Source organism: Haplochromis burtoni, unplaced genomic scaffold, assembly GCF_018398535.1.
Source record: "Haplochromis burtoni strain Fernald_Lab_line unplaced genomic scaffold, NCSU_Asbu1 Contig_317, whole genome shotgun sequence".
NCBI classification, from domain to species: Eukaryota; Metazoa; Chordata; class Actinopteri; order Cichliformes; family Cichlidae; genus Haplochromis; species Haplochromis burtoni.
The window spans coordinates 269,806-284,321 of record NW_024582678.1 but is presented as its reverse complement, the minus strand read 5'-3'; the positions used below and the strand labels follow the sequence as shown (position 1 = coordinate 284,321).

Below are 14,516 nucleotides of genomic sequence, written 5' to 3'. Positions count from 1 at the left end.
GGTCAGTAATTTGCACCAGAGGTACACTTCAACTGTGAGAGACAGAATGTGAAAAAAAAATCCATGAATCCACATGGTAGGATTTGTAAAGAATTTATTCGTAAATCAGGGTGGAAAATAAGTATTTGGTCACCTCAAACAAGGAAAATCTCTGGCCCTCACAGACCTGTAACGTCTTCTGTAAGAAGCTTTTCTGTCCCCCACTCGTTACCTGTATGAATGGCACCTGTTTGAACTCATCATCTGTATAAAAGACACCTGTCCACAGCCTCAAACAGTCAGACTCCAAACTCCGCCATGGCCAAGACCAAAGAGCTTTCGAAGGACACCAGGAAAAGTATTGTAGACCTGCACCAGACTGGGAAGAGTGAATCTACAATAGGCAAGCAGCTTGGTGTGAAAAAATCAACTGTGGGAGCAATCATCAGAAAATGGAAGACATACAAGACCACTGATAATCTCCCTCGATCTGGGGCTCCACGCAAGATCTCATCCCGTGGGGTCAAAATGATCATGAGAACGGTGAGCAAAGATCCCAGAACCACACGGGGGGACCTGGTGAATGACCTGCAGAGAGCTGGGACCAAAGTAACAAAGGTCACCATCAGTAACACACTACAACGGCAGGGAATCAAATCCCGCAGTGCCAGACGTGTTCCGCTGCTGAAGCCAGTGCATGTCCAGGCCCGTCTGAAGTTTGCCAGAGAGCACATGGATGATACAGCAGAGGATTGGGAGAATGTCATGTGGTCAGATGAAACCAAAGTAGAACTTTTTGGTATAAACTCAACTCGTCGTGTTTGGAGGAAGAAGAATACTGAGTTGCATCCCAAGAACACCATACCTACTGTGAAGCATGGGGGTGGAAACATCATGCTATGGGGCTGTTTTTCTGCCAAGGGGACAGGACGACTGATCCGTGTTAAGGACAGAATGAATGGGGCCATGTATCGTGAGATTTTGAGCCAAAACCTCCTTCCATCAGTGAGAACTTTGAAGATGAAACGAGGCTGGGTCTTCCAACATGACAATGATCCAAAACACACCGCCCGGGCAACAAAGGAGTGGCTCCGTAAGAAGCATTTGAAAGTCCTGGAGTGGCCTAGCCAGTCTCCAGACCTCAACCCCATAGAAAATCTGTGGCGGGAGTTGAAAGTCCGTGTTGCTCGGCGACAGCCCCAAAACATCACTGCTCTCGAGAAGATCTGCATGGAGGAATGGGCCAAAATACCAGCTACTGTGTGTGCAAACCTGGTAAAGACCTATAGTAAACGTTTGACCTCTGTTATTGCCAACAAAGGTTATGTTACAAAGTATTGAGTTGTATTTTTGTTATTGACCAAATACTTATTTTCCACCCTGATTTACGAATAAATTCTTTACAAATCCTACCATGTGGATTCATGGATTTTTTTTTTCACATTCTGTCTCTCACAGTTGAAGTGTACCTCTGGTGCAAATTACTGACCTCTGTCATCATTTTAGGTGGGGGAACTTGCACAATCGGTGGCTGACTAAATACTTTTTTGCCCCACTGTATGTCTATATTAACATTCTTACTGTTACTTTTTATGACTTCATTTAAATGCCAGAATAAGTGCTGTTAAAAATGTGTTCCATTCATATGTTCCTTATCAAGGCTGTGGGGGGGCTGGAGCCTATCCCAGCTGTCATAGGGCAAGAGGCGGGATCGCCAGGCTATCGCAGGGCTAACACAGAGACAGACAACCATTTGCACTTACATTCACACCGATGGGCAATTTAGAATCATTAGTTAACGTAACCCCACTAATTGCATGTCTCAGGTTTGTGGGAGGAAGCCGGAGTACCCAGAGAGAACCCACAGAAACACGGGGATAACATGCAGATGGTGGAATCGAACTCAGGACTGTGAGGCAACAGTGCAGTGCGTGCCATATCAGGATGATGAGATCATAGTGGCTTTACTGTTACATAAAGGTTGAAGGTTCTGTGACACCAATCTGCTCCAGAGCAGGTTAGGGACATAGCTCAAATTATCATGATTTACCCCAGAAAGAAGTGAACGAACTTTGTTGTACAGAAAATCCAGGGTTTCTGAATTTGAGAGGTTCTCTGGTCTGCAGATGCTTACATCTTTTGGAACATTAAAATCTTTAAAGATACCAGCTGACTTTGAAAAAAAAAAAATCCAAAACCCTCTTTAAGACTGTCCTCTCCTGGGTTCCTGTGTACAGTGAGTGTATACTATAAGGAAAGATGCAAAGCAATACATGCTTGCTCTTTGTGGTAAAATCCAGGAATATCATGTTTTTCTATACCACCAAATCGCAATAACTGTTCCGTAATTGTAAGGTAAAGACCCTACAGTAAGACAAAACCCCACATCGCTCCGAGTGTCCCCGTAAGGACACGTTGTCATGTTGCAGTATTACTGTCTGCTGTATCACTACGGTTGCTGTTACTCTATTTGATACCAGAAAAAATGCATTAAAAAAGATCAAGGGGTTTGTCATTTCATACATTATTCTTTATTTAACACATGTACAGTATAAACAGTGCCAATATACACACGTGGCAGATGGATTCAATCAGACTCTCAGGGGGTCTCGATTCCCACATTCCCACACCAAATATTATTCCTCACTAAAAACCAGTCAAATAGAGTACAAAACAGGAACTCCAGCAGCTTGCAGTCATTAACTGTGGGCCAACGCCAGAGACTTCTGCAGCTCCGCCAGGTGATTGGAAGCTTGTGTGATCATCATACGGATTGCATCCTGAACTGACCAGACAGACACATTAAATAACACAGTTTGAACATTTAGTCCAAGAGGGGGAAAACTCAGATGCTGCTCACTGTTTATTTTCTTTTACCTATATCTAACTTCTGATCTGATGACACAATGACTTTTAGTGGACCTGGTAAAACAAAAGTGAAAAAAAAAACCACAACTGTGTACCTCATGTGTGACATTCTTGTTCCTATGGAATTCCTCTCTGGCCCAGTCTCTCAAGAACTTCCTATCTGCCTCATCTGGCACCCGTCGTATGGTCCTCAGCATGTTTCTGTAGATCCCCAACACATTCTGCCTGTGTAAAAACTTAGCCAAACATATGCTATTAGGGCACACAGTTTAATATATGCGGTTGTGCTAGGACCAAATCTGGTTTAATGCTTTTAGTGCCACTGTTAATAATGTTTGAAACTTATTTAAAAACATGCAGTATTGCTCTGATAATGTGCACAGATTCCTTAGAGACTCTTCTAACCTAAGTATGAAACAACATACTTAAAAACAACATCCCTGCACTAAGTAACCACAAAATTTTTAAATTGTTGTTCTGCGACACATAGAAAGAAGAGGACATTTGTAATTTTCTATTGAGTAAATATTTTTATTTCTACATTGTTTTTACAGAACTCCTAAATACTATTTTAACTAAGAAGACTATATAATCTCAACATTTGGTATAATTTAGAAAAATGACTTTGTGCTCTTATTTTATTGGTCAGCTCTTTCTCACAAAAATATCTTACCATCTACTCGTTTCATTTGTTTTGACAATGTCTTAATGGTAGAGGTGGGAATCACCATACATCCCACGATACGATATTATCACAATACTTAACGCACGATACGATATTATTGCAATTTTTAAAAATATTTTGCGATATTCAGATTCTGTACATAAAGGTAAACTTTATCAATATTCATTTTATCTAATATCAAAGTCTCACACTCAGTCTTTCTCTCATTTCAGTCAGTTTTATTGTTGACAAACTGAACGGTTTGTATTACAGTCTAGTCCAACTTAACTGAATGCAACCATCTGGTACAATTATAGCTATTCTGAACTATGCAATTTATGAAAACTATGCAGCCCCTTCAGCAACTGAAGAATTTGAAAGTAAATTAAAACAAAATATAATTTTACATTAAATAAAAAAGTTTTAAACTTAATTAAAATAAAACATGTCTTAAATTAAAATAAGTAAACTGTCATGTTTATTGCTGCCAAAAAAAAGTTAAACACATTTGGACAGTGAAGGAATGTCAGGATTCTTGCTCAGAAAAAGGATCAACATGCTCTGAAGTCAGAGCACAAAAACCTTTTTTGTAACAATTTCTGCTGTCCCTGTATCGATACATTATTAGCAAACAAAATATCACGATACTACACAGTATCGATTTTTCCCCCCACCCCTACTTAATGGTCTGTCCAGTGTCTGATACTGTGTGTGTTTATTCCAAAGTTCAATAACTTTTTCTTCAAGAAGGAAAAACTAAACAAAACACTAAGAACTGGGGTTATTTTTGTACGACTCTTCAGAAAAGGCCACTGATGCCACAGTTTGCTATCCCAGCAAAGATTTGGACCTTTAATGACTGTCGTTTTTTCACGATGTCTTCCAGCGGCTGAAAAACAGTTTCAAAATAAAAGGTGAAAAGGTTTCTAAACAGAAGGCATAAATGTCGACTTTCCTTTTTGCCGGGGTACCCTGAACACTTTGGGCCAGAACATGACGTTCTTTTTCACCATGTTTACTAGGAGGTGACGGGCGTACATTGGGACTAGCTAGTAGTAGGGTACAGAGAACTAATAAAGCTAGCCTGTTAGCTACTCAACTTTTTTAGATTTTACACCTAACACTGCTGTAGATATTTCATATCATATATATATATATATATATATATTTACCTGCTTTAAAGAAAGCGCAGCAGACGGCAACCGTGAAACGGTCATATTTACTCGGCACCTTCACAGGCGGATGTTGAGATGACGCTAATAGCGCCTCACTGTTTCTCGCCCCCTGGTGGAGCGGAGGACATGACAAGAACCAGTACCGACAGAAAGTGCTAAGTTTTATTTTTGTGGCATTTGATGGTGACCCTTTATTTCGGAGTTGCAAACAAATTAATACACACACACACACAATCGATTTACTATGTTTATCATTACCCCCACTTGCCCCACAGAGAGAGGAAAAAAACTGAAAAATATGTTGAAATATATAATAATTACACATACTACTAGTCATCAATTTCATGTTCTTCCAAAAGCACGTTCCAGTTTTTTTTTTTAACTGAATAATGGTTGAACAGGTCCATCCACAATTTTAATAAATGGAAATACAAAATGTCATCAGATTATCGCCCCGATAAGTGTCGATACACTTCCTGGCAACATATTACTTTACTATCATTATACATAATTTGTGTGCTTTATATTTTAAGACTAATTTTAAGATTAACTGTTTAACACATTAACTGTTCTTGAATTTAAGATTTCAAGATTTTTGACTACAAAAATAGTGTTAGTGTGTGGGCTGTAAATCCTGCTTAATTATTTCAATTGTTCTTTTCTGAAGTTTACATAAAGTTTACATAAAGGTTGAAGTACAGTGGGGCAAAAAAGTATTTAGTCAGCCACCGATTGTGCAAGTTCCCCCACTTAAAATGATGACAGAGGTCAGTAATTTGCACCAGAGTCTATATTAACATTCTTACTGTTACTTTTTATGACTTCATTTAAATGCCAGAATAAGTGCTGTTAAAAATGTGTTCCATTCATATGTTCCTTATCAAGGCTGTGGGGGGGCTGGAGCCTATCCCAGCTGTCATAGGGCAAGAGGCGGGATCGCCAGGCTATCGCAGGGCTAACACAGAGACAGACAACCATTTGCACTTACATTCACACCGATGGGCAATTTAGAATCATTAGTTAACGTAACCCCACTAATTGCATGTCTCAGGTTTGTGGGAGGAAGCCGGAGTACCCAGAGAGAACCCACAGAAACACGGGGATAACATGCAGATGGTGGAATCGAACTCAGGACTGTGAGGCAACAGTGCAGTGCGTGCCATATCAGGATGATGAGATCATAGTGGCTTTACTGTTACATAAAGGTTGAAGGTTCTGTGACACCAATCTGCTCCAGAGCAGGTTAGGGACATAGCTCAAATTATCATGATTTACCCCAGAAAGAAGTGAACGAACTTTGTTGTACAGAAAATCCAGGGTTTCTGAATTTGAGAGGTTCTCTGGTCTGCAGATGCTTACATCTTTTGGAACATTAAAATCTTTAAAGATACCAGCTGACTTTGAAAAAAAAAAATCCAAAACCCTCTTTAAGACTGTCCTCTCCTGGGTTCCTGTGTACAGTGAGTGTATACTATAAGGAAAGATGCAAAGCAATACATGCTTGCTCTTTGTGGTAAAATCCAGGAATATCATGTTTTTCTATACCACCAAATCGCAATAACTGTTCCGTAATTGTAAGGTAAAGACCCTACAGTAAGACAAAACCCCACATCGCTCCGAGTGTCCCCGTAAGGACACGTTGTCATGTTGCAGTATTACTGTCTGCTGTATCACTACGGTTGCTGTTACTCTATTTGATACCAGAAAAAATGCATTAAAAAAGATCAAGGGGTTTGTCATTTCATACATTATTCTTTATTTAACACATGTACAGTATAAACAGTGCCAATATACACACGTGGCAGATGGATTCAATCAGACTCTCAGGGGGTCTCGATTCCCACATTCCCACACCAAATATTATTCCTCACTAAAAACCAGTCAAATAGAGTACAAAACAGGAACTCCAGCAGCTTGCAGTCATTAACTGTGGGCCAACGCCAGAGACTTCTGCAGCTCCGCCAGGTGATTGGAAGCTTGTGTGATCATCATACGGATTGCATCCTGAACTGACCAGACAGACACATTAAATAACACAGTTTGAACATTTAGTCCAAGAGGGGGAAAACTCAGATGCTGCTCACTGTTTATTTTCTTTTACCTATATCTAACTTCTGATCTGATGACACAATGACTTTTAGTGGACCTGGTAAAACAAAAGTGAAAAAAAACACAGTTGAAGTGTACCTCTGGTGCAAATTACTGACCTCTGTCATCATTTTAGGTGGGGGAACTTGCACAATCGGTGGCTGACTAAATGCTTTTTTGCCCCACTGTATGTATTTCCCCAGACTTCTAAACAGTACTTAAGAAAGGCAAAAAGTAATGCAAAAGATGGTGTGAATTACTCAGTGCAGAGATGCTCTTGACAGTTTTGCTTGTACCATTTTTGTGAGGTTTCCCAGAAATGTGCCAACAACTTGTTCCATCAGCTTGTTTGTACTCTCTGCTCATATTGCCTTCATATTAAATAATTTTTGCTTTTTAAAGAACTTATTTTAATATTGCACTCAACAACAAACAAAGCTCCCTAAAAGAAAAATGTAACTTCAAGGGCCAAATTGCATTGTACTTCTTCACGTCAATATAGTAGGGGAGACGTGGGCCGTGATAGCAATCTTAACCTCCTAAGACCCAAATTCTTCCACGGAATGCATTTTTAATTGGGAATATTGGGAATGTAAAAACAAAGAATTACCAGATTTATAAATCTGGGTACTCCGGCTTCCAGATTTATTGTTTTACCTGATTTTTGTTTCTAAGAAAAATGAGAGCCACATATGAGGATATTAGTTTAAAATTTCGATAGAAAAGTAGCAGTATAATGTCCTCGTAAGTGGATATCAGGCCCTTGTAGAGCAACATTGAGTATTTTGGTTTAAATAACCCAAAATGTGATGTCCACATATTTGGACGCCAGGTCCTAGGAGGTTAGAACAACATATTTGGGGATTTTTCTTTTTTGAAGAACTGCTCCACATATAAAATCAACAGTCTTCCATCATCTTTGATTTGTGGAATTCTCCCATATCTCAGGATTCTTCGACTGCTGCATCTCTGTTAAAACGAGGTTCAAGGTTTGGGTGGCTCTCTTCTCTGTGGCTTTTAAAACAAGTGAGTCACAGACAGTGGGATTTTGTTCATCTCATGATTTAATAGACAGATGCAATTAACTCGTTAAATATGTATACATGTATGTCCACATTAAAGAACACACATTTCAGTACACATCATGAACATGTTTCCACAGACAGTCAGCTGTGTCACACTACAAAGGGAAGATGAACACAGCTGAAGTGTTTCTAAAGCACAAAGATGGGTTCTCCCAGAGGCCTTTATAAAAAGCGGACTCTGCAGCTGCTGTGCTTCACAGTACATGACTGAAACAAACTAGTAAAAATCCTGATCTGTCACCTGCTACTTGAGGTGTGACATGAGATGCAGTGCTGTTCTTTCCAAGGCACATGTTTGAGTTCCTTTAATATCAGCTCCAGCATGCTACTGTTCAGTTTAGACTTGAAAAAGGCTTCTACTATACAAAGCTCAGTCCTGCTGTTGTGCTCAGGGTGAAGATAATTCTTTGATCTTCATAACACTGACTAAACATTCAAACAAATGTAAAACAGGCCTATCATACAGGGACAGAGGTATTTACTGATGCTTAACTACGGTATTTCACGCACATGGAAATCACATTTTTGTTTCTGTTATTTAATTTCAGACGTGCAAGTTAAAGCAATCCTTTGTTACATGACAAAAGACACCAAATTCCCCTGATGCAGACAAAACAGCAACACTTGCTATCCAACTCGACTAGAATCTACAGTAATAATAAGAAAATAAAGGCACATTTACAGCTCAGTCTCTGATCTCTGACAGGCTAGCAGCAGACTGGCATTTTGCGGTGGCTGCTGCCCATTTCCCTCTTTCCTGTAAAAAGATGGCTCCTCATCAGCCTACTGCTCAGCCACAGTAACAAGTTCAAACCACTGCCTGAGTGCGTCGCTGAGCGTTGCTGGCAAGGCGTTGATGTCTCGCAGGATCACGTAGAAGGGAAAGGGAAACTCATCCATGTAGGAGTGGATCTCTGGCAGCTCTCCTGGCCCTTTGAAGATGGGCACCTTGATGTCTAGAATGGAATCCTGCAGCACAGTATCGAGGTTTAGTTACGATTTGAGACTTAAACTTTGGAAAATACCCAACAATCACATTCTGGTCTAGTACCCGGGAGTTCGGATTGTCCAGCACCATGAAGATGATGAAGATACCAGCGCTGCGTGCTGCACGCACAGCGGCCATTACCCGCTCCTTTCCCTCCAGGAAGAGCCCCCGACCATCAGACACGATCACAAGCAGCTGGGCTGTCTCTGTGGAGGGATATCACAGATCAGTTTAAGACTGGACATCTGGTGAGTATGAATGAGCCACAGGCTCCTCTTTAGTTCATGACTATGACAAATTCCACCTCTTTGTCTAAAGAGAACAAACAGCATCTGTCTATCAGACGTTCTTCTTCATTGACACAAATTCCACCTGAGACTCATTCAGAGAAGCTGAACTATCCTTATGTAGAAGTTACAGTTTTCTCTGGGTACCACTGGTTAATATAATATAATGATGATCAAAATTTCAGCTTTAAGGGGGGGGGGGGGTAATTGTCGGTCACGTGTAATCAGAGGCTCCACATGAAAACCTCAAGAATGTTTATTTAAAAAAAAAAAAAATGCTGCTCATGTAGGACTACAGTGAGTATTTTATGACAGCTGCACACTCATGGCCTCCACAGAGGCCACAGTCCTGCACGTAATAGTCCTTTAAGCCCACAACAGAGCATCTCAATACTGAACTAAGTGGCTAAACTACTTCCTATTGCTCTTCTAATTGGTTGAATCTCAGAGAACCTAAATGTGAACTGGATCACACCTACTCAGCAGGACAGTAGAACTTTTGTTTTCAAGCGCTCGTACACAGTAACTGCAGCTGGCTGTTAGGTGCATTAGGCATGGATATTGATAATAAAAAATGAACAAAACTATAAAACATTTAACACATTTGGTTGTATACATACTTGTACAATATAAACACTTCACGTGTCACATTCATGTGACAATCCCATGACTGTTAGGGTTCATTATATATTCTAATCTGCATACTGCCTGCAACCTTTTTGTTTTCTCAGGTGTTTGATCTAGTGTGAGGTCCAGGAAGCTGAGGAGCAGAATGAGGAGTCACCTGAGTTCATAGATCCTGGAATCTGCTGCCGTGCTGCCAGAAACATTTTAACTGAGGTCTCCAAAAACTGTAAATGACAGAGAGAGAATGAATGCAGCAGCACAGCAACATGTTCACCACATGTCATCATGTTTAAGCAGAAGCTACAGTATGAGCACATTCAGAGCTGTGCTCAGGGGCGTGCAAATGATCACGCACACATTATAATAGCTCACTGAAGGCAAGTCGCTGACTTTGTACCAGTCAACAGTAATGTAATGCAAACATAATATTTATATGCCTGTAAATAAATATTACATTTCTATCATCCCAGCTGTATATGACTGTAATTCAGAGCCATGTTACTTTGTGATTCTTGTTCTAGAGCAGCACCACACCCATGGGAAGAGCTGCTGCTCTGACATCAAATACTTCTACTCACTCTAATATACAGAGAAGTTTCCACAGTACAATCAGTTCTGTCTTATCTATTTTATATTCTTGCTCTTAAAGAAACCAGCCTTTGTTTCCTTTTGAGTTTGCCTCATAAACCGCTGGACTGGACTGACATTTAGATTTGAGTGCTTTAGAGGTGCAAGGGCAGACTGACTACTTAAAGTGTGTTAGGCTACAAGACTTCACAACCATTTCCAATTTAGAATAACAAATTAACCTAACATGCATGTCTTTGGACTTAGGAGAAAACACACTTTTCCTGGTGACCCTGAACCTTTCCTCAGTTATGCTGCTGGGGTCTTCTTCACTCTCCATGTGTTTATACAGCACTTTGCATTTGTTCATTCGTTATTATTCATCTCTGGCTCTCCTCCACAGCGTGTCGGTCACAGCAGACTTCTCTCTGAGCCTGGTTGTGCCAGAGATTTCTTCCTGTTAAAAGGGAGATTTTCCTTCCCACTGTTGCCAAAGTGCTTGATCATACGGGTCATATGATTGTTCAGTTTTTTTCTGTATGTATGATTGTAGGGTCCACCTTACAATATAAAGTGGCTTGAGGTGACTGTTGTTGTGATTTGGTGTTATATAAATAAAACAGAATTTAACTGAACTGAACTCTGCACCATTCTATTTATTGTTAGATGAACTGGCTCTCTGTAGCTTTCTGTTATCATATTGCATTACTGTGTCTTACTTTCCTCATATAAGCATTGAAAAGATTTTTAAAGTATAATTATTTGTTCTTTTGTGTGATGATTCAGATAGCTGGAGGAAGATTCCCACCTGTGCTATTCTGGTCTTCTTCTGCTGGAACTGACAGAGCCTGAGAATCCGAGCCCCAGACTCGTCATTAAACTGATGCTGGAAGGGATGCAGCAGCTGCACCTGCTCCCCAAAGCTGCATACAAGAGCAAAAGTTCATTTATTTTAATGATGACATCACAACTGTACAGTACATGAAGCCATATTCACGCTGGTTCGGTTTTTTTGGTTTTAGATCATATCACACAGCTATTAAAATTAAATCACAACATACAGAAAGATGAAGCTCTTACCTACAGACAGACACCTGGCCTACCTCCAGCAGAGTGAGGGCATTGATAATCACTGCCAGGGATTCAAATGCCAGCTGTGCATGGACGCAGACACACAAACACACATGCAAGTTTTAATTAATGCAAACTTTAGATAAGATATGGGAAGCAAAAGTTGGGCATTATAGAGAAATGGCACATGAAAAACCATCAGTTAATAATAAGCACTAAATACACCGTTACTGTTACTGATCGTTTCTGATCGGCATCTGATTGTAACTGGAGCCTCGAACCTGTTTAGAGTGGTTGTCCACCATGCTGGAGGAGTCGTCCACAGCCAGGCAGATCTGGTACTCTCTCTTGCTGGGCTTCGTCCGCCTTAGCCAGATCTTGTCTTTGCGAAACTGACTGGCGATATAAGGGATCACCTTCCTCATGTTCAGACGCTTTCCTGTTCGGTAATCACCCCTGAGGACACGCACATATAAAGACACAAAGATACAGTTGATACACACACACAGCATCAGCTCACATTAACAGTGGGCCAGTTTCACCACAGCAGAGAGAATCAAGATTTCCTGTGTGCTTTACTGACTTTAGTTTGGCGGCCTGTGTGGGCTCCAAGATGAGACGGAGCTGCTCGCACAGCTGCTGAGAGAGAGCCGAGGTCAGAGTTTGGTACTGCTGCCACATGGAAGCCGCTACAGTCTCCTGAAACACAGCGACAGTTGCAGTTAATCACAGGAAAGAACCACGTCTTTCCTGTAAGCCATCACTCTGAGCCGCTTTTCTTTTTTTATTATATAAACACAAATGGGACACATTTAACTATTCCACCGTCTCCTGAGTGAAGCTTTGTGTTTTAGAAAATACATCAAATATATTCCCAACTTTCACATGATCCTCGTTATGTTCACAAGGACAGCATTTTTATTCAGATTTCCTTTATTTAAACATATTTGAATCTGCAGTGTGTTTGTGTCAGCATTCTTCAACAAATGCAACAAAAACGTATAAAAGACAAAACTTCTCAAGTCTCTTCTTCAGTTAACTGAAGAATAGCAGTGCAAGTCACACTTTCCTACGTGACAGCCACAGTTGAACATGTTTGGTTGAGTCTCCCGGGTCACCCTCACCTCCTCCTGAGTCCCCGGGGCCAGTTTGTGCCAGGCCTCCAGCTGCAGCTCCATCTCCCTCCTTGTTTCTTCTGGGTCTCTCTTCTGTGCTTTCTCCTGGCACATAAGCGCACACACAGACATACAGAGTTATCTTCACGTGTGTAACATTAAACCGATATGAACTGATATGGAACTGAAGGCTTTGTGACTTTTTTAAATGTAATTAACTCTTTATGGCAGTCAGTGTACGAAAATCACAAGTGTAATGTGGCCTACACTTATTTACATCACTGTAAATCATCTCTTTGTCCACATTACTCAGTTATATGTAACAATAATCAATAATTAACAGTAATTTCAAATACGTTCACTTCTACAACACTTGACAGCAACTCCTTAGACAGAGCGTACTGTCTACCTGCGCAGAGTCCAGAAGCAGCTCAGGAACAACATGAATTGTAGAGTCTGTGCTTCTGCTTGCTCGCTCTTCTTCTTCGGCTTGTTGTTTTTCTTTCCACCTCTCGTCCTCCTGCTCCTCTCCCTGCCTCTGGACCTCCATCTCTCCAGGGTCTACACCTGCACAACAGCAACACTAGTCAAGAGATGCTTCACATCTGAGAAGTTTAAAAATTGTTGAAATGAAAAAAAAAAAAAAAAAAACGAGCAGGAGAAGAAGAGAATTTGACACCTGTCTGGGAAGCCTTTGAGGAGTCCAGCTGTTCAGGCTTCAGCTCCTGGACCTCAGCCGCTTGCAGATCAACCTCCTGGTCCTCTGTCTCCATGGACAAATCCTCTTCTTTGTCATCTTCATCCTGGCCCCGAGGCCCTGCTGTGCTCTCCTGCTCTGCACTGGCCACATCTAGGTGCAGTCACACCAACAAACAACAGTTATGTACTTGCTTTGAAAAGCTTAGTTTAAACTCCAGCCAAACCATCACAGACTCAGCTTCCAGGTGATCACCTACCATATGTCTGAGTGTCGTAGTTCTGGTCTCCGTGCTTAATGTGCTCGTACAGGTCTGACACCTGCTGGGTGTCGCTCTGCCTGTTGTTCTCGGGGCTCTCTTTGCTTCTTTCGACTGTGCGCAGGCGCTTGTTGACTGGCTTGTTGTAGTCGCCTATAGAGCGTTCACTATCTGCTTGGCCAGGTTTCCTCTTCAAGCTCTGGAAAGGAAAAAAAAAAACTTGATTAAGAGGAATAAAGGGACACCGAACAGCAGCGGTGAGGCAGAGAATTTTGCCACACCTGAGTCTGACTCTGAGTTTGTCTGTGTGAAGCCATTGTTGCTGTCAGCTTTGACTGGTGGCCCTCAGACTGGCTGGCGTCAGCTGCTCCACTGCCATGCTCCTGTAAAACCATAATAGCATAAATATAGATACAAAAATCATGGCAGACATATTTTATACATGTGTACAAAAACCAAACCCAGCTAAAGTTTGGTGTGGAGGGCTTCACCGCTCTGTGAAAGTAACCAAGCAATTTTTTTGGATGCCATCATCTACTGTAAATTGCTATACAAAACAGTGACACTTTTTCATCTATACACCTTCAGGACAATTTCTGAAACCATTAGCAGTTAATAATGTTTTTCACAAGTGCAAGTAAAACTCTACATCTAGGATCTATATTCTATATCTAGAAAGAGAAATTTGGACCTCTTCAGCGCAGCCATGGAGAGGGAGAAGCTTTCAAAATGCTCTTACCCACAACCCCACCAGGTGCCAGGAGTGGGCTTTGCAGCAACAGCAGCTGCTGTGAGGTCAGGCAGTGTGTGAGAGACCAAAATGCAGACAAGACCAGGACCAGGACCACAGTCTGCCAGGTAAGTTGAGGTAGAAAACCCCGAGGCCCTTGCAGTGACTATTGCAAAGAACGAGCCGTCGCATCCCAGGGAAGGAAAAAAAGAAGTGTTCAACCTAGCACGCCTCCAGTATTCCCTGTCAGCTCTCTCTCCTACCTCATGGTTCAAAGGCTCCTGAGGTTCCCAGGTCATCAGGCCTCTCTCAGTCC

The 14,516-nt window shown here is 41.3% G+C and overlaps 2 protein-coding genes across 6 annotated transcripts in view; both read right to left on the bottom strand.

Annotated features, from left to right (window-relative positions):
• Positions 1 to 2,487: 2,487 nt before the first annotated feature.
• On the bottom strand, positions 2,488 to 4,803 carry lyrm2 (LYR motif containing 2). The gene is made up of 3 exons (XM_005942108.3): positions 4,684 to 4,803; positions 2,943 to 3,083; positions 2,488 to 2,759 (listed from the first exon to the last, which is right to left on the bottom strand). Exons 1-3 carry the CDS (start codon positions 4,726 to 4,728, stop codon positions 2,679 to 2,681), a joined length of 267 nt encoding a protein of 88 aa, XP_005942170.1. The 5' UTR covers positions 4,729 to 4,803; the 3' UTR covers positions 2,488 to 2,678.
• A 3,022-nt stretch (positions 4,804 to 7,825) lies between these two features.
• The window catches only part of mdn1 (midasin AAA ATPase 1), a 67,368-nt gene continuing 60,677 nt past the window's right edge, over positions 7,826 to 14,516 (bottom strand). For 4 of the 5 annotated variants that reach the window (XM_005942110.3, XM_014340000.2, XM_042228303.1 and 1 more), the window contains 12 exons: positions 13,752 to 13,853; positions 13,471 to 13,669; positions 13,194 to 13,364; positions 12,924 to 13,081; positions 12,524 to 12,619; positions 11,983 to 12,098; positions 11,681 to 11,855; positions 11,409 to 11,482; positions 11,137 to 11,251; positions 9,919 to 9,985; positions 8,911 to 9,053; positions 7,826 to 8,828 (listed from right to left, as the gene is read on the bottom strand). In XM_005942110.3, the coding sequence (XP_005942172.1) occupies positions 8,643 to 8,828; positions 8,911 to 9,053; positions 9,919 to 9,985; positions 11,137 to 11,251; positions 11,409 to 11,482; positions 11,681 to 11,855; positions 11,983 to 12,098; positions 12,524 to 12,619; positions 12,924 to 13,081; positions 13,194 to 13,364; positions 13,471 to 13,669; positions 13,752 to 13,853 (1,602 nt within the window). In that variant the 3' untranslated portion in view covers positions 7,826 to 8,642. The remainder of the gene's footprint in view (positions 8,829 to 8,910; positions 9,054 to 9,918; positions 9,986 to 11,136; positions 11,252 to 11,408; positions 11,483 to 11,680; positions 11,856 to 11,982; positions 12,099 to 12,523; positions 12,620 to 12,923; positions 13,082 to 13,193; positions 13,365 to 13,470; positions 13,670 to 13,751; positions 13,854 to 14,516) is intronic. The other variant, XM_042228302.1, reaches the window with a different exon arrangement.

What these genes read in the sequence shown, in the direction of transcription:
- lyrm2 (XM_005942108.3), bottom strand. Translation starts at nt 4,728, where the DNA reads ATGACCGTTTCACGGTTGCCGTCTGCTGCGCTTTCTTTAAAGCAG. An exon ending in CTGCGCTTTCTTTAAAGCAG is followed by an intron (nt 3,084 to 4,683) that starts GTAAATATATAT and finishes TGTTTGGCTAAG; the next exon opens with TTTTTACACAGGCAGAATGT. An exon ending in ACAAGAATGTCACACATGAG is followed by an intron (nt 2,760 to 2,942) that starts GTACACAGTTGT and finishes TGGTCAGTTCAG; the next exon opens with GATGCAATCCGTATGATGAT.